The 24,940-nt window shown below is 46.7% G+C and overlaps 1 protein-coding gene and 1 long non-coding RNA gene across 2 annotated transcripts in view; one reads left to right on the top strand and one right to left on the bottom strand.

Moving 5' to 3' along the window:
• LOC130363132 (uncharacterized) overlaps positions 1-9,578 on the top strand; it is a 51,984-nt gene extending 42,406 nt beyond the window's left edge. Inside the window, exon 6 of the long non-coding RNA XR_008891735.1 lies at positions 9,515-9,578. This is a non-coding gene — a long non-coding RNA (uncharacterized LOC130363132). The remainder of the gene's footprint in view (positions 1-9,514) is intronic.
• The window catches only part of SDE2 (SDE2 telomere maintenance homolog), a 26,576-nt gene continuing 8,673 nt past the window's right edge, over positions 7,038-24,940 (bottom strand). Inside the window, exons 2-7 of the mRNA XM_056568514.1 lie at positions 22,057-22,165; positions 20,733-20,844; positions 16,915-17,084; positions 15,972-16,083; positions 12,980-13,391; positions 7,038-7,357 (exon numbers count right to left, since the gene is read on the bottom strand). Of these exons, the coding sequence (XP_056424489.1) occupies positions 7,142-7,357; positions 12,980-13,391; positions 15,972-16,083; positions 16,915-17,084; positions 20,733-20,844; positions 22,057-22,165 (1,131 nt within the window). The 3' untranslated portion in view covers positions 7,038-7,141. The remainder of the gene's footprint in view (positions 7,358-12,979; positions 13,392-15,971; positions 16,084-16,914; positions 17,085-20,732; positions 20,845-22,056; positions 22,166-24,940) is intronic.

The raw sequence follows: 24,940 nt of genomic DNA, 5'->3' as shown, positions 1-24,940 counted from the left end.
CTCGGGGACGCACGGCGTGTGGCATCTCTCTGTGTCAATAGGCCCCATGAATACGTCTCAGTCCTATTCAGACCTGCACCTGCGACATTCCTTGACCTCCGCAGGGAGCGGTCGGACAAGGACAACGCACCTGCTGAACTGAAAGAGCAAACTAAGGAGACTAATACTGGGGTCAACCCAGGCTGTATAGTGAACAACGACCCCATCATCGGTTAGGGGTCACATGATGTTAGGGGTCACATGTCAAATGGGCCTAGTCCTCCCTTTGCAATAAGGTTGTGAATCTTTAGGGTATGTTCCCACTACGTAATTCCCGCGGAATTCCGTGAGCGGAATGCCGCGAACGGAATTGCGTGCTGTGAACATAAACATCAGTGTGAATGGGGACCCGTTCACAATGCGGAATTTCAGCGGACAATTCCATTTTCATGTTCATTCTTTGCGCGGAAGTCCGCGAACACTGCATAGCCGTCAATGGTGACGGCCCAGTGCCGCGCGGTCCTACCACTGAAGTATTGTGGCGGTGGCCGCCAGTATGAAATCTCCACTCGCGGAATTCTGCAAGCGGAGATTCCGTTCATTATCCGTAGTGTGAACATACCCTTAGGCTAGGGCAGTGTTTCTTAAAAGGGTACTCCGCCCCTAGACATCTTATGCCCTATCCAAAGGATAGGGGATAAGATGTCAGATCGTCGGGGTCCCGCTGCTGGGGACCCCGGGGATCGCTGCAGCAGCACCCCACTATGATTACTGCGCAGAGCGAGATCACTCTGCACGTAATGACGGGCAATACAGGAGCCGGAGCATTGTTACGTCACGGCTCCGCCCCTCGTCATGTCACGGCCCGCCCCCGTCAATACAAGTCTATGGGAGGGGGCGTGGCGGTCGTCACGCCCCCTGCCATAGACTTGCATTAAGGGGACGGGCCGTGATGTCATGAGGGGCGGAGCCATGATGTCACGCTGCTCCGGCCCCTGTATCGCCCGTCATTACGCACAGAGCGAACTCGCTCTGCGCAGTAATGATGGCGGGGTGCCGCAGCTGCGATCCCCGGGGTCCCCCGCGGCGATCTAACATCTTATCCCCTATCCTTTGGATAGGGCATAAGATGTCTAGGGGCGGAGTACCCCTTTAAATGGGCACTCTCATTAAAACCAATTTTTGCTATTGCACTCCTTATGGTAAATAAAAAGTATTTCTAATGTACTTTGTTTAAAAAAAAAAAAATTTTTTTTTTTATGTTTTATTTGTGTGTCTCCTAGGTCTCTTGCTCAGACTTTGGACTCCTGCTGGCCTGGCTGAAGTCCAAAATCAGGAAATGCAGTCTGGAGTACTGTGTGTGTGCAGCCTTAGCCAATCATAGTTCATCTCACACTGAACTGCTCTTGGCTGTGTGTAGCAGAGTGAGGGAGGAAGTTCTCCCCTGTATGGCTTCAGATGATGTCACGCCTGCTGGGGAACGCCCCTTCCCAGTCTGTGAATCTGACTGAGACTGAGCAGAAAATACAGAGCGATATCAAGGTAGAAAACTAACAAATAATAAAAATAAAGGCAGGGGGTGGTTTATCATGATGGGGGCAGTGATCTGGGGGGATTATAACATTTAACAGAATCATGACAGGTACTCTTTAACCAAGGTGCCTCCAACTGTTGCGAAACTACAACTCCCAGCATGCCCGGACAGCCTTTGGCCAAAAACTGCTGGAAAAACTAGAAAATCCACCCGGAAAACACTGACGGACGTTCTGCCAGCACTAGGACTGCTCAGAAACGCGTCGTCTTCTTAGACAGCAATGCATTTCCGAGCAGATTCCACCAAAAGAATCAGCACATTCATTTAGGATTTCCGCGTCAGGAACAATTGCCGTGGAAGAATTGACAGGAAATTCTGCCGTGTGCACGGTGCAGCAGAATCCCACTGAAAGCAATGAGAGTCTGCTGCAACGGAATTTCTGAGATTTCCCGCTGGGAAATTCCATTGAGTGATGATGACCTTAGGGTTTATTCACACGGCAGACGTTGCGCTTGTGGAATTCCGACTCAAATTAAAGCCTACAGACTTCTATGGGATTCCGCACTCCCATTCAGAAGTGAAACTGACTGCAGTGTGAACACCCCCTTATAGTAGCTGACAAAAATCTGCATAAAATCTGTTTAGAAATTGACCTGCTGTGATGATTTTTAATCCATAGGATGTCACTTCTGATTTTTCTTAAAGGGTATGTATCACCAAATGTAATTTTTTTTTTAGTGATTAAATTATTTTTGTCACATTTTTTAAATATTTTTGGAAATATAAAAAAAAAATATATATTTTACTTGTCACAAAATATGAAAAATGTTATAAATTGTCATATCTCACTGTTGACCAGCAGATGGAGCTAACATGAGGAATCTGGTGAAAGCAAGTAACTGGTCTGGCTGCTGCAAATTTGGCCTTGCCTGTCTACCTTCCTCTTCTGGGTGCAAAAGGAGAGGAGGGGGTTTGTAGTGGTTTTTTTTTTAATGCAAACTTTGCTGCATAAACGCCGTGGTCTTACAGCACAATCTTTTAAATCTCCCATCTCCCCGGCAGTCCGCAGGAAAGGGGCGTGTTGGACCACCGTATGAAGCGGTGGTTGACACGCCCCCATAATACAACTCTATGGGAGAGCCAGAGCGCTGCACTTTGACCGGAGAGCCGGGGCCCCGTACGGGAGATCACAGGGGGTCGCAACTGTCGGACCCATGATCTGAAACTTATTGCCTATCCTTAAGAAAGGGGATATGTTTTCATATCCCGGAGTACTCCTTTAATCCATCGACCATGCAAATCTGGTCTGTCACCATTGAGGGCAATGCAGCCCATGTGGAATTCCGACAAAAGAATGAACATGTTAATTCCTTTGGGGGGCGGGGAGGGAATCCGGAAATTCGTCAGTGTGAATGGAAAACCCATTCACACCAATGTTAGATTCATGCAGCAAAATTCCATAGTGTGAACATACCCTAAGGCCGGGTTCACATGGCGGAATCTCTGGACAGAATTTCCGCCGGAGATCCCATGGGAGGCGCTAGGATCGCATTGCCGTCCCCAATGTATTTTTTCAAAGCATCCGCCAAAATATTTGCTCAGAAATGCACTGGCATCTATGGGGACGGCAATACAGTCCACGCGCTCCGAGCGCCGCCCGCGGGATCTTTGGCAGAAATTCCATCCGGGTGTAACACAACGTCAACCCGGCCTTCAGGCTCCATTCACACATCTTTTAGCAGAATCCAATTCCTCATCAGAAGTTCCACAGCATAACTACCGGCATGTGAGCTACGCAGAGGAATCACATTGAAAACAATGGGGGGCAGCTGCAAGCAGATTCTGTGTGCAATCTCCATAGTGTGAACGGGGCCTAAAAAAAAAAGGCTGGAATCTGGATGGTTGCTATGGGCAACTGCCACACCGGCTTCTTTACGCAACGTTAGATACAGCTCCCCCATAGGCTTCAGAACCAAGGTGCCTCCAGCTGTTGCAAAACAACAACTTCCAGCATGCTGGGAGTTGTAGTTTTGCAACACCAGAATTTTGGAGCATTGCATTGAATCTTAAAGGAGTACTCCGGGATAGCAAAACATATCCCCTATCCTGTCCCTATCCGAATTTCAGATCGCCGGGGGGGCCAACCGCTAGTCCGCCCCACCCCACCCCGCAATCTCCTGTAAGGCAGGAAGTCCGCGCAAAGGAGAGTCAGCTGGCGCTTCATGCTGTGGTCAAACACGCCCCCTTTGCGCTGACACCCTTAATACATCTCAGTGGGAGAGCTGAAGCGTTGCATTCGGCAGTCTCCATCTCTGCCAAAGCGATGTATTCAGGGGGCATGTCGGACGCCTCTTCATGCGATGGTTGTCCACGCCCCCTTCTCCCGGACTACTGGGGCCCCATACGGGAGATAGCGGGGGTCCAACCACTGGGATCCCTGCGATCTCCTGTAAGGGGCCCCAGCAGTCTTGTGGATAAGGGATAAATGTTGCTTTCCCGAAGTACTCCTTTAAAAGGGGTACTCCACTGGTCAGTGTTTGGAACATGCTGCGGGGGGTTGGCCACGCCCCTTGTGACATCAGGCCACACCCCCTCAATGGACGTCTATGGAAGGGGCGTGACAGCCACCACACCCCCTCCCATAAACTCGTATTAAGGGAGCGTGGCCAACCCCCGCAGCACGAACATAGTGTTTGGAACTAAATGTTCCTAACGCTGGCCAGTGGAGTACCCCTTTAAGCCAGGCTTGTCTGTCTTTTGTCTCAGTAGCCACTAGAGATGAGCGAAGTTACAGTGATTCGATGGAAACCTTGCAGCTCGGCAATTGCTGACTTTATCCTGCATAAATTAGTTCAGCTTTCCGGTGCTCCGGTGGGCTGGAAAAGGTGGATACAGTCCTAGGAGACTCTTTCCTAGGAATGTATCCACCTTTTCCAGCCCACCGGAGCACCGGAAAGCTGAACTAATTTATGCAGGAAAAGTCATCAACTGCCGAGCCGAGAAGTTCGTGACGAATCGAATTTACTGTAAGTTCGCTCATCTCTAGTCTTCAACCTGCGGACCTCCAGATGTTGCAAAACTACAACTCCCAGCATGCCCGGACAGCCGTTGGCTGTCCGGGCATGCTGGGTGTTGTAGTTTTGCAACATCTGGAGGTCCGCAGGTTGTAGACCACTGTCCTATACTTTACACTGCACGGATCCCTCAACATACGATGGTTTCAACAAACGATGGTCCATTTGGAACGGATTAACATCGTATGTTGAGGGACCACTGTATTATCCTCTAAGAGCCAATAATCTGCCAGAGGGGGCGCTCTTCCCTGGAATTCTTTTAAGCTGTGTTCACATTCGGTGTTTGAACAAAAAACATTCGGTGTTTAAAAAAAAAATTTAATAAAATAAAGCGCAATTTCACTGTGATTTGCATTGCAATTATGGAAAGTGAAATTGTGCTATTTTTATTTTACCTCAATTTTGGAAAAAAAAAACAGCGGTAAAACTATGGCTGTACAGCTAATTAAACACAAACAAGAACTACAAATCCCAGCCTGTCCATTCACACTCCGTTGTGACATGTGGCTGATCCTTCCATAGTCCATTATTCTTTCATCACTTCCATTCTCCACCTCCATCCAACGCCCCCCCCTAATCATCCTAAGACACAGCGTACAAACCATAAGGTGCAGAGCGCCCCCTGCTGTTCTGTTTATCTGAATTAAGGAAAATTTCGGGTGATGGAACAGCAATTTGCAAGTAAAATAAATCAGCGTTTGCCCTGCATAGATAACCGGCACCATGCATTGTATGTACGGCGTCACGTGTGTGTGAGGGTGCAGGGAGCCTGTCTGATCAATAATACCACGGGCCCTGCACCAAGCATGGGGCAGAAGGTGTCAGCTTCCAATGAAAGAGCTGAGAGTCCACTAATCTGAACAAATACTGTACAAACACTCATCCCAAACCCTTCTCTTCCACAAGGTTGAAAGTTTGGACCCTCCAGTGCAGTTGGTAGAGATGAGCGAACTTACAGTAAATTCGATTCGTCACGAACTTCTCGGCTCGGCGGTTGATGACTTATCCTGCATAAATTAGTTCAGCTTTCCGGTGCTCCCGTGGGCTGGAAAAGGTGGATACAGTCCTAGGAGACTCTTTCCTAGGAATGTATCCACCTTTTCCAGCCCACCGGAGCACCTGAAGGCTGAACTAATTTACGCAGGATAAGTCATCAACTGCCGAGCCGAGAAGTTCGTGACGAATCGAATTTACTGTAAGTTCGCTCATCTCTAGCAGTTAGGGCATTATTGCTGTTCGTTTAAAGGGGCTATCCAGGAATTGAAAAACAGATCATTTCTTTTTTTTTTTTTAAACGCTCCCCATCTGTCTCCAGGTTGGGTGTGGTTTTGCAGTTCAGTCCCACTGAAGTGAATAATGCAAAGTTGTAATACCACACCCAACCTGGAGACAGACAGGGAGTGGTTTTTGAAAGAAATTATCTTTTACTGGATAACCCCTTTAAATGGGGACTCCACTGCCCCAGCATCTGAAACATTTAGTTCCAAGCACTGGGTGCGGGCTGCAGGGGTCATTATGTCATGGCCACGCCCCTTGTGATGTCACACCCCCTCAATGCAAGTCTATGGGAGGGGGGTGTGAACTGGAAAATTTACCTATATTATGTATATTTGCAAGATGTCCCCTATATTACAATTAGGGATGCACCGAAATTTTGGCTGCCAAAAATTATCGGCCAAAAAAGCCCCTTTCGGCTGAGTGAATTTTCCACTGTGGCTTAACCCCTTCCCGACCTACATGTACGTCATGGGTCAGGTGAGGACATTATGTGGGCCCGCGGGTCGGGTCCAAGTCATACATGGGAGATGCCTGCTGCTATCAGGTAGCCGGAGGGCTTACCTCTGCATCATTTGTGTCTGTGGCTCTTCATTTGATTGAGCCTGGCTGAAGCAGGCTCAACTAAATGAGCACAGATCAATGGAGTTCTATGGAACTCCATTGATATGTATGAGGAATCTAATGATTCCTCCCAAAAAATCCCCAAAGGGGACAAAAAAAGAAAGAAAAAAAGAAAAAGTTAAATAAAAGTTTAAAAAAACATCTATTAACTCCTTCCATATTAAAAGTTTAAATCACCCTCCTTTTCCCATTTTACATAGAAAAAATATGAAAAAAATAATAAAAATAAACATATGTGGTATCGCCACGTGTGTAATTGTCCCAACTATTAAATTATTAAGTTTCTGATTCTACACTGTGAACGGCGTAAACGCAAAAAAATTCCACACACACAAAAATTGCAGATTTTGGTCACATCACAAAAAAAACTTAATAAAATGTAACAAAAAGTATATTTAAAAAATAAATAAAAGTTGGGGGGCAATGCATTTTCGGCCCAAAATTTTCCTTCGGTGCATCCATAATTACAATATCTTGTATTTGTGATAGAATTCGGAGAAGTTTGCAAATTTTAAAATATAGAAATTTTATTATAAAATGAAAAATAAAATTAAAAAAAAAAACAGAAATCATGGAGTTTGGCTTCTCGTGGTCTATGAACACTTTGATGTAAAGTCCCGGTCTGTCCAGTATTATGGGCACAGCCCCTGCACTTCTATTTCTTTTTGCCTTTGCTTGGTTTGGCGAAGAGTGAGGGGTCTATCTGCTCCCTGGTGAGTCCACGCACAGAGAAGAGCCTGGCCGCGCGCTCCTGTAGTGTTCCCCCGCATTTCAGGCCCAGAGCCATGAGTTCCACCTTCAACTTTTCCAGCCCCAGAACTTCCAGCTCAGAAGCCGAGGTGAATGCGAGGAGGTCAAAGGAAGTAGAATCCTGTAACGTAAAGGAGAAAGAGTCAGGAGATTATATAACGGAGACAACAAAACTACCAACATATAGATCATTACTATAACAAGCAAGAAGCAATCTCTATGGCAGTGGTCTTCAACCTGTGGGCCTCCAGATGTTGCAAAACTACAACTTCCAGCATGCCCGGACAGCCAACGGCTGTCCGGGCATGCTGGGAGTTGTAGTTTTGCAACATCTGGAGGTCCACAGGTTGAAGACCACTGCTCTATGGGATCAGGATATACCGTAGTTATACCCCCCTCCCAGCTCTATCTGTATACTGCTGCTATCTCTATGGGATCAGGATATATAGTAGTTATACCCCACTCCCAGCTCTATCTGTATACTGCTGCTATCTCTATGGGATCAGGATATATAGTAGTTATACACCTCCCCTCCAGCTCTATCTGTATACTGTTGCTATCTCTATGGGATCAGGATATATAGTAGTTATACCCCACTCCCATCTCTATCTGTATACTTCTGCTATCTCTATGGGATCAGGATATATAGTAGTGATACATCTCCCCTCCAGCTCTATCTGTATACTGCTGCTATCTCTATGGGAACAGGATATATAGTAGTTATACACCTTCCCTCCAGCTCTGTATACTGCTGCTGCCATCTCTATGGGATCAGGATATTTAGTAGTTATACAAATCCCCTCCAGCTTTATCTGTATACTGCTGCTATCTCTATGGGATCAGGATATATAGTAGTTATATACCTCCCCTCCAGCTTTATCTGTATACTGCTGCTATCTCTATGGGATCAGGATATATAGTAGTTATACACCTCCCCTCTAGCTCTATCTGTATACTGCTGCTATCTCTATGGGATCAGTATATATAGTAGTTATACACATCCCCTCCAGCTCTATCTGTATACTGCTGCTGTTATCTCTATAGGATCAGGATATATAGTAGTTATACACATCCCCTCCAGCTTTATCTGTATACTGCTGCTGTTATCTCTATGGGATCAGAATATATATATATTAGTTATATACCTCCCCTCCAGCTCTATCTGTATACTGCTGCTATCTCTATGGGATCAGGATATATAGTAGTTATACACCTCCCCTCCAGCTCTATCTATATATTGCTGCTATCTCTATAGGATCAGGATATATAGTAGTTATACACATCCCCTCCAGCTTTATCTGTATACTGCTGCTGTTATCTCTATGGGATCAGAATATATATATATATTAGTTATATACCTCCCCTCCAGCTCTATTTGTATACTGCTGCTATCTCTATGGGATCAGGATATATAGTAGTTATACACCTCCCCTCCAGCTCTATCTATATATTGCTGCTATCTCTATAGGATCAGGATATATAGTAGTTATACACATCCCCTCCAGCTCTATCTGTATACTGCTGCTCTCTCTATGGGATCAGGATATATAGTAGTTATACACCTCCCCTCCAGCTCTAACTGCACAAATTGCATTTTTATTACTGCCCTATTCGGTTTTGTTTTGCTGCAATGTTTCCAAATCTCTGCAATAATTGTGCATTCACACAATTTTGTAAAATGGCAGCAAAAACAGCCAAAATGTAGTGAAACTCAAAGACGCAGAAAAACCTCAGGGCAATATTTCACCTAAAACGCACTTGTAATAAGAAAATACATCAAAACAACACATAATATGAACTGACACCAACCCATGAGTAATCACTTCACCTGGATGACCACCAGCAGCCTAATTAGATGACCAGGTGCAGTGATCAGACTCCACTCCCTTCTCTCTGTAAAGCCAGAGGATTCATGGGAAATGTGGGCAGTAGTGGGAAATAATTTTAGTTAAAAAAAATTCCATTCAGTATGGCTGAAAACCCTATGCCTGCCACATCAGCTAAAACAGGTAAGCCCAAGGCAAACACAAGAGCCTCTACATTATTCTCTAAAATAAAAGCCTATGCTGCACTATATGTACAAACGTAAAAAAATATTCCTGAAGTGATTCTTTAAAGGGTTTTCTGGGACTTTTAACAGAGTTCAAGGAGGTCAGGGGTCTAAGTGCCAGGATCCCCACTGATCAGGAGGATGACCCTCAGGATACTTGTTTATTTTTCATTCTTCTTCTGGTATTTTGGTCCTGACTAACCTTCCCCTCCATTCTCCCTATTGCAGACACCAAAACCAAGTGCTGCAAAGCGGGACCTATCTCCATCAGAAGACGGCATCAGGGGAAAGAGGAGGAAGGCGAGTAGAGATTTTTATTTATTTTTTTCTTAATCTTTTTACGACCTTAATTATCTATGAAAAAAAAAACCAAAAACATTCTTTAGAATATCCTTTAACCCCTTAAAGGGGTACTCCACCCCTAGACATCCTATCCCCTATCCAAAGGATGGGGGATAAGATGTCAGATCGTCCGGGATCTCGGCTGCGGCACCCCGCTATCAATACTGCACAGAGCAAACTCGCTCCGTGCGTAATGACAGGGGCCGGAGCATCGTTACGTCACGGCTCCGCCCCTCGGGGGCGGAGCCGTGACGTAACGATGCTCCGGCCCCTGTATCGCTGGTCATTACGCATGGAGCGAGTCTGCTCTGTGCAGTAATGATAGCGCGGTGCCGCAGCCGAGATCCCGGACGATCTGACATCTTATCCCCCATCCTTTGGATAGGGTATAAGATGTCTAGGGGTGGAGTACCCCTTTAAGGACTCAGTGTTTTTCAGTTTTTGCACTTTCGTTTTTTCCTCCTTACCTTTTAAAAATCTTAACCCTTTCAATTTTCCACCTAAAAATCCATATGATGGCTTATTTTTTGCACCAATTCTACTTTGTAATGACGTCAGTCATTTTACCCAAAAATCTACGGCGAAACGGAAAAAAAAATCATTGTGCGCCAAAATTGAAGAAAAAACGCCATTTTGTAACTTTTGGGGGCTTCCGTGTCTCTACGTAGTACATTTTTCGGTAAAAATGACACCTTATTATTCTGTAGGTCCATACGGTTAAAATGATCCCCTACTTATATAGGTTTGATTTTGTCGCACTTCTGGAAAAAATCATAACTACATGCAGGAAAATGAATACGTTTAAAATTGTCATCTTCTGACCCCTATAACTTTTTTATTTTTCCGTGTATGGGGCGGTTTGAGGGCTCATTTTTTGCGCCGTGATCTGAAGTTTTTAACGGTACTATTTGTGCATTGATACAACTTATTGATAGTTTTTTATTCCTTTTTAAATGATATAAAAAGTGACCAAAAATGCACTATTTTGGACTTTGGAATTCCCTTGCGCGCACGCCATTGACCGAGCGGTTTAATTAATGATATATTTTTATAATTCGGACATTTCCGCACGCGGTGATACCATATATGTTTATTTACACTGTTTTTTTTTTTTTTATGGGAAAAGGGGGGCGATTCAAACTTTTAATAGGGGAGGAGTTAAATGATCTTTATTCACTTTTTTTCCCCACTATTTTTTGCAGTGTTATAGGTCCCATAGGGACTTATAACACTGCACACACTGATCTCTTATACTGATCATTGTTATCCCATAGGGACCTATAACACTGCACACACTGATCTCTTATACTGATCATTGTTATCCCATAGGGACCTATAACACTGCACACACTGATCTCTTATACTGATCATTGTTATCCCATAGGGACCTATAACACTGCACACACTGATCATTGTTATCCCATAGGGACCTATAACACTGCGCACACTGATCTCTTATACTGATCATTGTTATCCCATAGGGACCTATAACACTGCACACACTGATCATTGTTATCCCATAGGGACCTATAACACTGCGCACACTGATCTTATACTGATCATTGTTATCCCATAGGGACCTATAACACTGCACACACTGATCTCTTATACTGATCATTGTTATCCCATAGGGACCTATAACACTGCACACACTGATCATTGTTATCCCATAGGGACCTATAACACTGCGCACACTGATCTCTTATACTGATCATTGTTATCCCATAGGGACCTATAACACTGCACACACTGATCATTGTTATCCCATAGGGACCTATAACACTGCGCACACTGATCTCTTATACTGATCATTGTTATCCCATAGGGACCTATAACACTGCACACTCACTGATCTTTATCATTGATCACTGGTTTCTCATAAGAAACCAGTGATCAACTATTCTGCCGCATGACTGCTCAGGCCTGGATCTCAGGCACTGAGCAGTCATTCGGCGATCGGACAGCGAGGAGGCAGGTAGGGGACCTCCCGCTGTCCTGTAAGCTGTTCGGGATGCCGCGATTAGCCGCGGCTATCCCGAACAGCCCGACTGAGCTAGCCGGGAACTTTCACTTTCGCTTTTAGCCGCGCGGCTCAGCTCTGAGCGCGCGGCGCCGCAATCAGCGCTGCGCGCTATTAGCGGCGGGTCCCGGCATCACTATGACGCCGGGCCCGCCGTGATATGATGTGGGGTTACCGTGTAACCCCGCGTTATATCAGGAGAGCAGGACCAAGGACGTACCAGTACGTCCTTGGTCCTTAAGGGGTTAATGGTATAAAAAGTGACCAAATACACGCTATTTTGGAATTTGGAATATTTTTTTTTACATGTACGACATTGACCGTGTGGTTTAATTAACTATATATTTTTATAGTTTGGACATCTACGCTAGAGATGAGCGAACAGTAAGTTCGATTCATCACGAACTTCTCAGCTCGGCAGTTGATGACTTTTCCTGCGTAAATTAGTTCAGCTTTCAGGTGCTCCGGTGGGCTGGAGACTCTTTCCTAGGACTGTATCCACCTTTTCCAGCCACCGGAGCACCTGAAAGCTGAACTAATTTACGCAGGAAAAGTCATCAACTGCCGAGCCGAGAAGTTCTTGACGAATCAAACTTACTGTAAGTTCGCTCATCTCTACTCTACGCACGCGGCGATACCACATATGTTTATATTTATTCACTTTTTTTTTGCAATATTATAGCCCCCATAGTGGACTATAACATTGCACACATTGATTTCCTACACTGATCACTGCTGTGCATTAACATGGCATTGACCAGCGTTATCGCCGCTCGACCGCTCATGCCTGGATCTAATGCACGGAGCAGTCATTTGGCGATCGGAAACGCAGGAGGCAGGTAGGGATCCTCCTGGTGTCCTGCAAGCTGTCTGAGACACGACCATTTCACCCCGGCGGTCCCGACTGATCTGCCGGGATGCTTTCGATTTCACTTCAGACGCGGTGGTGAACTTTGATAGCTGCGTCTGACCGCGATCGGTTATGTCCGGTATTAGCCCCGGGTATTAGCCGCGGGTCCCAGCTGTTGATGGCCGCCGGGACCGACCCAATATGATGCGGGTTCACGCGACCCGATCGCGGGAGCCGGCGCAGGACGTAAATATAAGTCCTGCGTCATTAAGGAGTTAAAGGAAGGTACTCCACTGACCAGCATGGAACTAGATGTTCTGAATGCTGTTTTTGCCCTGCTGGGGTCGGCCACGCCCCCTCGTGATGTCACTGTGACATCACGAGGGGGCGTGGTGACCCCGCAGCACAAAAACAGAGTTGCGAACATTTAGTTCCACACTGGTCAGTGGAGTACCCCTTTAAATATATAGCAGCTACTTACCCCACTGGGGGTTTCTTGCTGTGTGCTGGCAGTAGAAGCCCGTGTCTCTGGTTCTGGGTCGGCCTTTGGCTGCTCCACGTTCATGGCCTCCTGCACAGAGTTCTCCTCTTCCTCTCTGTGTTCTGTGCTGGGCTCAGAGGCTGTAATACTGGAGGAGCTCTGCTCATCTGGGTCACATATCATCGGCTGCTCCACCTCCGCAGCCACAGAACTTCCTGCTGCGCTGCATTCTGGGATCTGCTCAGAGGCCGCATGAAAGGAAGAACATGGTGCCGGACCATCAGAATCGCTGTCGGAGCTCTGTAGTCTCTGTTCAACACTGCTACATGATGCAGACGTAGAGGGGGATTCGGAGTCGCTCTCGCTGCCGCTTTCAGAACTGGAAGACGCTTCTAAGCCCTCCAACCCAGTCCTGCGGTGAGAAAATATGATTAAACGTAATACAAGCTTAAAGGGGTATTCCAGAAAAAAACTTTTCTGTATATATCAACTGGCTCCAGAAAGTTAAACAGATTTGTAAATTACTTCTATTAAAAAATCTTAATCCTTTCAATACTTATGAGCTTCTGAAGTTAAGGTTGTTCTTTTCTGTCTAAGTGCTCTCTGATGACACCTGTCTCGGGAACCGCCCAGTTTAGAAGCAAATTCCCATAGCAAACCTCTTCTTAACTGGGCGTTTCCCAAGACACGTGTCATCAAAGATTACTTAGAAAAGAACAACCTAAACTTCAGAAGCTCATAAGTACTGAAAGGATTAAGATTTTTTAATAGAAGTAATTTACAAATCTGTTTAACTTTCTGGAGCCAGTTGATATATATAAAAAAAAGTTTTTTCCTGGATAACCCCTTTAACCTCTGAATGAACAAAGTTTTTGTCTTGACATTTCAGATCATAAAAATTATTTAAAGGGGTACTCCACTGGAAAACTTTTTTTTTTTTTTTTTTTTTAAATCAACTGGTGCCAGAAAGTTAACAGGTTTGTAAATTACTTCTATTTAAAAATCTTCATCCTTCCAGCACTTATCAGATGCTGTATACTCCACAGGAAGTTTTTTGTTTTTTTTTCCTTTTCTGTCTGACCACAGTGCTCTCTGCTGACACCTCTGTCCATGTCCGGAACTGTCCAGAGCAGGAATAAATCCCCATAGCAAACCTATTCTGCTCTGGACAGTTCTTGACATGGACAGAGGTGTCAGCAGAGAGCAGTGTGGTCAGACAGAAAAGAACTACACAACTTCCTGTGGAGCATACAGCAGCTGATAAGTACTGGAAGGATGAAGATTTTTAATTAGAAGTAATTTACAAAGCTGTTTAACTTTCTGGCACCAGTTGATTTATATAAAAAAAAAAAAAAAAAAAAAAGAAGGAGGTACTCCGATGGAACGAGTCCCAGCGGTCAAACCCTCCGCGATGAAGCACTTACCTCCTATCCTAGGATAAGTTATATGCAGCTGCAGATCTCCTTTAACTGTAAGGACTGGAGTTTTCCACAACAACATTAGTTGCGGCAGGAGACTGGACCGCCAACCTTGTGGTTGTGTATGTCATGGTGCAGGGACAGAGCTAGAGATGAGCGAACTTACAGTAAATTCGATTCGTCACGAACTTCTCGGCTCGGCAGTTGATGTCTTTTCCTGCATAAATTAGTTCAGCCTTCAGGTGCTCCGGTGGGCTGGAAAAGGTGGATACAGTCCTAGGAAAGAGTCTCCTAGGACTGTATCCACCTTTTCCAGCCCACCGGAAAGCCGAACTAATTTATGCCGGAAAAGTCATCAACTGCCGAGCCGAGAAGTTTGTGACGAATCGAATTTACTGTAAGTTTGCTCATCTCTAGACAGAGCCATCCATGGTGAACATTTCCATCATAGGTTGAAAAGCTCTGTGCTAGGTATGTAGTGACTGCCTGGTCAATGTGCAGGATCTACCACTAGGGGGCACCTAATACATAACTTGTTCTATAATGAGTGTCATAGGTGCCCCCTAGTGACCAAAATAATAATAAAAACAAAAAATAAAAAAAATTATTTAAAAAAAACTACATTCACAGTACGGTTGCGCCCCGTCAAGAACGAACATTTATTTTTTATTTTTTAAGTTTGACGGCCGTTTTGACAGGGCGCAATGAGCAACAGCGGGTCCCGATGGACCTAATTATATTCCCATTATATTCATTGGGTTCTGCCAGGCGCCGCTGTTCTTCCACAGGAGTAGCGGGAGAAATTCTGCGCTAGTAGTATTTTTTTCCCCGCTTTTCTCCCCAGCTGCTCCGACGGCCGTCACACTACCATGTAAGGCCCCTTTCACACTACAGGTATCATCCTGTAAAAACCTCCGTTATGACTCCCGGCATAAAGTCCTGAAAACGGCCGTCAAAAAAATCCCATTCATGTCAATGGGATTTTCTGACCATCCTTTTGCATCAGGTATGTCCGTTATTTTTGCCGGCACAAAAGACGGTGCATGCACTCATTTTTGGTCCGGCAAAAATTATGGGGAAAATACGTTAGTGAAAAAGTCTATGGGAAACGGATGTTAAAAAAAACAAAAACAAAAATACGTATTTTATTATCCGTTATCCGTTTTTTTAACATCTGTTTTTTGTACTGAGCATGCTCAGTACAGCTTTACAAAAAAAAAAAAAAAAAAAAAAAGGTTAAAAACCTGATTAAAAAAAATAAAACCATGTAACTGGTAATAACGTACGATTATGGATAAACAACATCAGGTTTTTTTAAAGAAAAAATCCATTAAAAATAAGGGATGATGGTCGTCAGTTATCATCCGTTATTATCAGTTATTGCATCCGTTTTGTTTTTTTTTCATCCGTTATTGTAAAATAACCGCAGTAAAAAAGCGACATGATACCTGTAGTGTGAAAGGGGCCTAACAGGCTGTTCCATCTTCCTATGAATGTGCGACACCTCACAATTATTGAGAAATGCCCCCACCCCCCTATATTACCAGCAATACGTAAAAAAAAAAATCACTCACCAAAAGCATTTCTTTTTCCCAGAATCCTCTTTGCTGCTGTTTTGCTCTTTTCTGCGTTTTCGAGTGTCGCTTGAACCTGCAGAAACCGATGAACTTGACGTAGCTTGTAATCCTGGGCAAACAGAGGAATAAGTCACTATATGCCAGTGTTTGCCAACCAGGGTGCCTCCAGCTGTTGCAAAACTACAACTCCCAGCATCCAAAGAATATCACGGGGACGGAGCATAGTGATGTCATGGCTCCGCCCCCGTGTGACATCACACTCCGCCCCCTCAATGCAAGCCTATGGGAGGGGACGTGACCAGACGACTATTGTGTACTGACTCCTCCTCTCCTCTGAGAGATGACATCAGGGGGGGGCAGGATATTCCCTCTCCCCCTCCAGACACATGCACGCTAAGCTGAGACAAGCGTGCGTGTGTACAGGGGGAAATAAGAGGAATAGCAGTCAGTAGAGATGAGCGAACTTACAGTAAATTTGATTCGTCACAAACTTCTCGGCTCGGCAGTTGATGACTTTTCCTGCATAAATTAGTTCAGCTTTCCGGTGCTCCGGTGGGCTGGAAAAGGTGGATACAGTCCTAGGAGACTCTTTCCTAGGACTGTATCCACCTTTTCCAGCCCACCGGAGCACCGGAAAGCTGAACTCATTTATGCAGGAAAAGTCATCAACTGCCGAGCCGAGAAGTTCGTGACGAATCGAATTTACTGTAAATTCGCTCATCTCTAGCAGTCAGCTATAGAACTTGTCTGGCAGTGTTTCCCAACCAGGGTGCCTCCAGCTATTGCAAAACTACAACTCCCAGCATGCCCGGACAGCCGTTGGCTGTCCGGGCATGCTGGGAGTTGTAGTTTTACAACAGCTAGAAGCAGTCTGGTCGGGAAACACATTGCATCCATTATGGTTAAGTGATAATCCTCGCAGCCTCTATATAGTCCCCACCTCTGATGACCGAGTCCTCCAGCCTCTCCGACATGTCGCTGCATTGCTGATGATACTCCGGGTCGGTAAAGTAATGTTTGGGCTCAGCCAGTTTTCGTTTCAGTCTCTCCAGGCGTCGCTGCTCTTTTTCAGCTTCGCGCTCTGCTTGTTTTTTTATCCATTCAGCCATACTAAAAAAAAAAATAATAAATAAAAAAAAAAAAATGTATAAAATCTAAAATACATTAAAAAAAAACATAGAACACAAAAAATGTAAAAGATAAAAATGTATAATCATATGAGTGTAATGGTAAAAAAAAAATATATATATAAAAAAACAGATCACAAAAATAAAAAAAATTATGGAAAACCTGTCAAGACGAGGTTCTTGTGTATGCCTTGTGCTTACCTGTTTTAGCGGGTGTGGCAGGCATAAAGTTTACAGCCATACTGATTGCAGTTCTATCACTTAAATGATTTTTCTAGTGCTGTCTATATATCCTATGAATTTTCTGACTTTAGAGAGAGAGAGAGAGAGAGAGAGAGAGGGGGTGGAGTCTGATCACTGCACCTGGTCATCTAATTAGGCTGCTGGTGCTCGAGGTCACCCAGGTGAACTGATTAGACTCATAAGTGGGTTGGGGGTCAGTTCACATTATGTGCAGTTTTGTTACTTATTTTTGTTTTGTTTGTTTTTTAAGTGTTTTTTTAGAGAAAATTTTCTATAAGGAGAAAGTGATTTTTCCTATAATCACGAAAGAGGCTTTATAAAGATTTAGGCCGTGTTCAAGTGTTGAATTTTTACTGCATTTTTCACACATTTTTACAGAATTCTGGATGTTTTTACAAAATTGACATCAAGCAGCACCATTTTTGCCACGACTTTTGGGAAAATCACAAAAAAAAAAAACAGAAAACCAAAGCAAATAACTGTGTGTAAACACAGACTGAGGTGAGGGGTATAACTAATGTACCGTATATACTCGAGTATAAGCCGACCCGAGTATAAGCCGAGACCCCTAATTTTAACCCAAAATCCCAGGAAAAGTTATTGACTCGAGTATAAGCCTAGGGTGGGAAATACCTCATCCCCCCTGTCATCATCCAGACCCGTCATTAACATCCTCATCATCATCCCCTTGTCATCATCCCACACATCCCCCCTTCATCATCCCCTTATCATCCCACACATCCCCCCTTCATCATCCCCTTATCATCCCACACATCCCCCCTTCATCATCCCCTTATCATCCCACACATCCCCCCTTCATCATCCCCTTATCATCCCACACATCCCCCCTTCATCATCCCCTTATCATCCCACACATCCCCCCTTCATCATCCCCTTATCATCCCACACATCCCCCCTTCATCATCCCCTTATCATCCCACACATCCCCCCTTCATCATCCCCTTATCATCCCACACATCCCCCCTTCATCATCCCCTTATCATCCCACACATCCCCCCTTCATCATCCCCTTATCATCCCACCCCCCCCCCCCCCTTCATCATCCCCTTATCATCCCACACATCCCCCCTTCATCATCCCCTTATCATCCCACCCCCCCACCCCCCTTCATCATCCCCACACCCCCCCTTCATCATCCTCTTCTCATCATTCGCCCTCAGTGGTCTTCAACCTGCGGACCTCCAGAGGTTTCAAAACTACAACTCCCAGCAAGCCCGGGCAGCCATCGGCTGTCCGGGCTTGCTGGGAGTTGTAGTTTTGAAACCTCCGGAGGTCCGCAGGTTGAAGACCACTGCGGCCTTCAACATCATCCAGCCCCCCTCTCACCCCCTTTAGTTCTGAGTACTCACCTCCGCTCGGCGCTGGCCCGGTCCTGCAGGGCTGTCCGGAGAGGAGGTGGTCCGGTGGGGAGGTGGTCCGGGCTGCTATCTTCACCGGGGGCGCCTCTTCTCCGCGCTTCCGGCCCGGAATAGAGCCGTTGCCTTGGCAATGACGCAGAATTACGTTCGCAATGAACGCACCTCTGCGTCGTTGTCACGGCAACGTGACTATTCTGAGGCCGGGCCCGAAGCGCTTAGAAGAGGCCTCCCCGGTGAAGATAGCAGCCCGGAACACTATCCCACCGGACCACCTCCTCACCGGACAGTCCTGCAGGACCGGACCAGCGCCGAGCGGAGGTGAGTACTCAGAACTAAAGGGGGTGAGAGGGGGCTGGATGATGTTGAAGGCCGCAGTGGTCTTCAACCTGCGGACCTCCGGAGGTTTCAAAACTACAACTCCCAGCAAGCCCGGACAGCCGATGGCTGCCCGGGCTTGCTGTGAGTTGTAGTTTTGAAACCTCTGGAGGTCCGCAGGTTGAAGACCACTGCGGGTGGGGGGAGTTCACTCGAGTATAAGCCGAGGGGGGTGTTTTCAGCACGAAAAATCGTGCTGAAAAACTCGGCCTATACTCGAGTATATACGGTATATCCTAAACCCATAGAGATAGCAGCAGTATACAGATAGAGCTGGAGGGGAGGTGTATAACTACTATATATCCTGATCCCATAGAGATAGCAGCAGTATACAGATAGATCTGGAGGGGAGGGGTATAACTTCTATTTATCCTGATCCCATAGAGATATCAGCAGCAGTATACAAATAGAGCTGGAGGGGAGAGGTCTGGGAGCTGGCAGGGGGGGGGGGATCTGATAATGTCCTCCTTTAATTCACAGGACTGACCACTTCCATTGAGATTATGTACTGAGACTGGTGATCACATGACCCAGTTACATTAATGAACCATATAGAAGCAGCTGTGCTGGAATTAAACAGATGGAGTTGTAGTACTAATGATGGTGAGCGCGTATGAGATGGGAAAAATACTGGAGCTCTTCTTTAAAGGGGTTGTCCAGGAGAACTTTTTTGTCATCAGCCAAACAGCTCCACCTGTCTGTAGAGTCCGATACTGCGCTCAGCTTCTGAACTGAACGGGGCTGAGACTGGGATCTGTGGATAAGTGTGGTGCCGTTTGTAGAAGGTGGCAGCCATGTTTTTCTAATCCTGGACAACCTCTTCCACTGAAGATGCCAGCCGATAACCCGAGGAATTATCTATCTATCTATCTATCTAGACAAAGAATAAGTCAGCCAGCACTTTAGTTGATACCAAACTATTATATGGACCTGGCCTACAGGTGCACGCTACTAGGCTAGAGATACAGCAACAGAAGAATACAGCAGCACACTGCCAGCACAAGGATATAGGTGAAACATGAACATGCAGATAAAACATGGAGACTATACAGCTATGGTGTAATAGATGCAAATGTGAAACTATGAAATAGTGAGGCACTTAGCTCGCAAATTTGTCTCCGCCGGCGGTCAAATAGCTTGGACCGTCCCACCGCGATAAGGTGGCCTCATTGGGACGGACCCTACACTGTGAATATGCCTCTGTGTGAACAGTTCAGTAAGCATGGCAGGGTCTGGAACATCCAAGCCACCTTATATACACACCTGATAGAGGTGGGTGGGGTGCAAGGCCAACATGGAGGTAGCCACTCCCCGTATGTGCAATACAGACAAAGAATAAGTCAGCCAGCACTTTAGTTGATACCAAACTATTGGTATCAACTGGTATCACCTTATCGCGGTGGGACGGTCCAAGCTATTTGACCGCCGGCGGAGACAAATTTGCGAGCTAAGTGCCTCACTATCTCATAGTTTCACATTTGCATCTATTACACCATAGCTGTATAGCTCTCCATGTTTTATCTGCATGTTCATGTTTCATCTATATCTTTGTGCTGGCAGTGTGCTGCTGCATTCTTCTGTTGCTGTATATCTATCTATATAGAGAGAGAGGTGCCAATACAAAGAGGTCTTACGCTTTCTCGTGGTTGACATCTCTGAGCCGCCTTCCGCTCAGGTCGCGGCACGCCTCCCTGTTTGTTGTCTTCTCGATCTGTGCCCCCAGTGCACGCAGCATTGAGCCGAACCCTGGAGGGAAGAGAACAAAAGTGTGAGAGCGCGGCCATGATGTGATGTACCCGGCTTGCAGCATTATGTTATACAGTGTTCCCTCAACATATGATGGTAATCCGTTCCAAATGGACCATCGTTTGTTGAAACCATCGTATGTTGAGGGATCCATGCAATGTAAAGTATAGGACAGTGGTCTACAACCTGTGGACCTCCAGATGTTGCAAAACTACAACACCCAGCATGCCCGGACAGCCAACGGCTGTCCGGGCATGCTGGGAGTTGTAGTTTTGCAACATCTGGAGGTCCACAGGTTGAAGACCACTGGTATTGGAGGTTATACTCACCTGTCCCCGTCGCTCCGGACCGTCACCGCTGCCCTGGAGGGGCCTCTGCTTCCCCGGCATCCTCGCTCTCCGTCGCCGCCATCACGTCGTAACGCACACCGTTCCTATTGGATGACGGGACGGTGTGCGTAGCGACGTGATGATGACGATGGAGAGCGCCGACGATGCAGAGGATCCCGAAAAGGACGCGCCGGAGCCCCGAGGACAGGTAAGTGATCGTCACCGGAGCACACGGGGCACCGTAAACGGCTATCCGGGGGCAGCTGAAGCAGTCTGCGCTGCCGGATAGCCGTTTATGCGATGACCCCGACATACAAAAGCATCGGATGTTGATGCTGCCTTCAAAATGCAATGGCCTCTGAGAGTGATCGTATGCTGAAATGATCGTATGTCGGGGCCATCGTAGGTCGGGGGGGGGGGGGGGGGGTCACTGTATCTTACACAGAGAAATCCTCTTATAGCAGTGTTTTCCCACAAGGGAGCCTCCAGCTGTTGCAAAACCTAAACTCCCAGCATATTAAGCAGCAGGTATCCGTGTTCTGGGCAGTTGATGGGAGACCAACAGCAATGCTCAGAGCAGAGTTTCCCAACTCATGAGCCTCCAGCTGTTGCTAAACTACAAATCCCAGCATGCTAAGCAGCAGGTATCATGGTCAGGACAGTGGATGGGAGACCAACAGCAATGCTCACAGCAGTATTTCCCAACTAGAGTACCTCCAGCTGTTGCAGAACTACAACTCCCAGCATGCTTTTTTTTTTTTTTGCAACAGCTGGAGGCACACGAGTTGGGAAACACTGGTATATTTGTTAAGGGCACATTCACATGTACAGGATCTGCTGCAGATTTCATGTTGTTTAAAGCCTGAACATACAATGGACTCACCCCCTTTGCCTCCGCATAGTCGCGGCTCCACGCTGTACACCAGCCCGTTCTGCAGCGGCTCCTCGCCTCCAACTCGACGGCCATTGCACTTCACGTAAAAATCGCACGGCTGAAAACAGAGGAGAGATCAGACTGAGAAATACAGAGCAATCACATGTATACAGAGTTAGATGGGCGCCCCGCGGCATCACAGGACGCGTCACCACAGAATAGGCATAAATGGCGTAAGTGTCTATTCCCATCAGTGCTTCACCTTTGAAAATTTCCGCTTTTGTTTCTGTTTAATAGGGATCGACCGATTATTGGTTTGGCCGATATTATCGGCCAATATTCATGATTTTGGGCATTATCGGTATCGGCAATTACCTTGCCAATATGCGGATAACACCCCTCCCCGCCTCCACCGCCGCCGCCCCATTGCCTCCCCCACCCCTCTGGTTTTATAATTACCTGTTCCTGGGGTCCGCGCTACTTCTGGCTCCTGCGCCGTCCTGTGTTACGCTGTGCAGCGCAATGACGAGTAATGTCCTCAATGTGACTTCACCGTCAGTGCGCACAGTGACAGCTCAGGACGCAGCCGGAGCCAGAGGTAGAGCGGACACTGGGAACAGGTAATTATAAAACCGGGGATGGGGGAGGCAACGGGGCAGCGGTGGTGGTTGGGCTAGGGAGGATCCCAGAACAGGCAGGGGGAGTGAAGCGGGCGGTGGTCTCTGGCCCCGCAAAAGCCACTGCAGTTCATTTATTTAAAGCGCCCGCTTTAAATCATTGATCTGCGGGGCCGGGGGGGGCATAACCGATAACTTATACCGGAATATCGGTATAAGTTATCGGCTATCGGCCTGAAAGGTCGCAGATTATCGGTATCATCCCTAAAAAAAAAAAAAAAAAAAACGACGATAATGGTCGATCCCTACTGTTTAACACTGCCACCTAGTGGAGGCCCAGACTATGATATCACCCTATATTTAGTACAGAGTAGGGATCGACCAATATTCACGATTTTGGACGATATCGTTATCGGCAATAACCTTGACGATTATCCGATAATGCGCCGACAACACCCCCCCCCCCCCCGGCCAGAGACCGTCACCGCCGCCGCTGCCCCATTACCTCCCCCCATCCCCGGTTTTATAATGACCTGTTCCCGGGGTCCACGCTTCTTCTGGCTCCTGCTGCGTCCTGCGTTACGCTGTGCGCAATGGCAAGTGACGTCCTCAATGCGACGTCACCATCATGCACACAGTGACTGCTCAGGAGGATGCCGCCAGCGCCAGCGTGGACCCTGGGAACAGGTAATTATAAAACCGGGGATGGGGGAGGCAATGGGGCAGCGGCGGTCTCTGGCCGGGGCAGTACGGTGGTTGGACTAAGGGCCGGCAGGGGGAGAGAAGCGGGCGGTGGCTTGGGGGGGGGGGGGAGGTTCAGGGGGGTGTGCTGAAATAGCCGATAACTTTTACTGGAATATCGGTATAAGTTATCGGCCTTAAAGTCCACAGATTATCGGTATCGGCCCTAAAAGAAACAAAAAACATATTGGTCGATCCCTAGTATAGACCCCATAATGCTCCCCTATAAACCAGCACAATCTAAGCAGAGGCTATGATATCACCCTATACTTTGTATAGACCCTACATAACAGCGCCATCTAGTGGAGGCTCCGCACAATATCAAATCAATTTTATATATACACACACACACACACAAACAGTATATACACAGTCCAGGGATGTGGAAATCCTATAGCCTGACGCCCGGGACAAGTAGTTTTGGGCACCGGGCAGGTGAATTGTTTATAGATTTAGCCCTGTATCGGGCAGGGACAGACCGACTTCCCCCTTATTTTTCTTTAATGTCGGTGTGAGGCGCAGGAGCGGATGGAAGTCTCCACCTCACACCAGCGCTCAGAGTATATGGAGGGGGCGGCGGCCTCCAGCTGACTGCAGAGCCCCCTTATCTCCCCTCCCGGAGGATGGACGGAGCTCAGAAGACACAGCAGGGTGAGAGAGGATGTGGACAGCTCCGTGCACAGCTCCATCCCCCGCACACAGCTCCATCCCCCGCACACAGCTCCATCCCCCGCACACAGCTCCATCCCCCGCACACAGCTCCATCCCCCGCACACAGCTCCCCCCTCCCCCTCCCCGGCTCTGTCTAGACAGGACCTAATCCACCACGGGGCGGTTGCTTGTTTGCACGGGGAAAACACAGAGCGGGGGAGGGGAGAGAGGAGGACGGAAATCTCACCTCACACCGGCCGGGACTACAGCTCTGATGTCCACTCATGGCAGCTCAGGTGAGGAGGCAGAGAATACAGGCGGCGGGAAGGGTGGTTGTATATGTAGGGTGTGGGTGTATGTGTGATGTGTGTATAATGTCTGTGTGTGATGTGTGTATGTAATGTATGATGGGGGGGGGGGCAGCGGCAGGTGTATGTATGATGTGTGCATATGTATGGTGTATATCAGTGTTTCCCAACCAGGGTGCCTCCAGCTGTTGCAAAACTACAACTCCCAGCATGCCCTGGGCATGCTGGGAGTTGTAGTTTTGCAACAGCTGGAGGCACCCTGGTTGGGAAACACTGGTGGATATGTATGGTGTGAGTGTATGTGTGTATGATGTCTATGTGTGATGTGTATGTAATGTATGATGTGTGTGTGATGTGTATGTAATGTATGATGTGTGTATGATGTCTATGTGTGATGTGTATGTAATGTATGATGTGTGTATAATGTCTGTGTGATGTGTATGTAATGTATGATGTGTGTATGATGTCTATGTGTGATGTGTATGTAATGTATGATGTATGTATGATGTCTATGTGTGATGTGTATGTAATGTATGATGTGTGTATGATGTCTATGTGTGATGTGTATGTAATGTA

The sequence above is a fragment of the Hyla sarda genome, chromosome 3 (assembly GCF_029499605.1).
Source record: "Hyla sarda isolate aHylSar1 chromosome 3, aHylSar1.hap1, whole genome shotgun sequence".
Lineage (NCBI taxonomy): Eukaryota > Metazoa > Chordata > Amphibia > Anura > Hylidae > Hyla > Hyla sarda.
The sequence above is the reverse complement of the archived record's forward strand: the minus strand, read 5'-3'. Positions and strand labels throughout refer to the sequence as shown.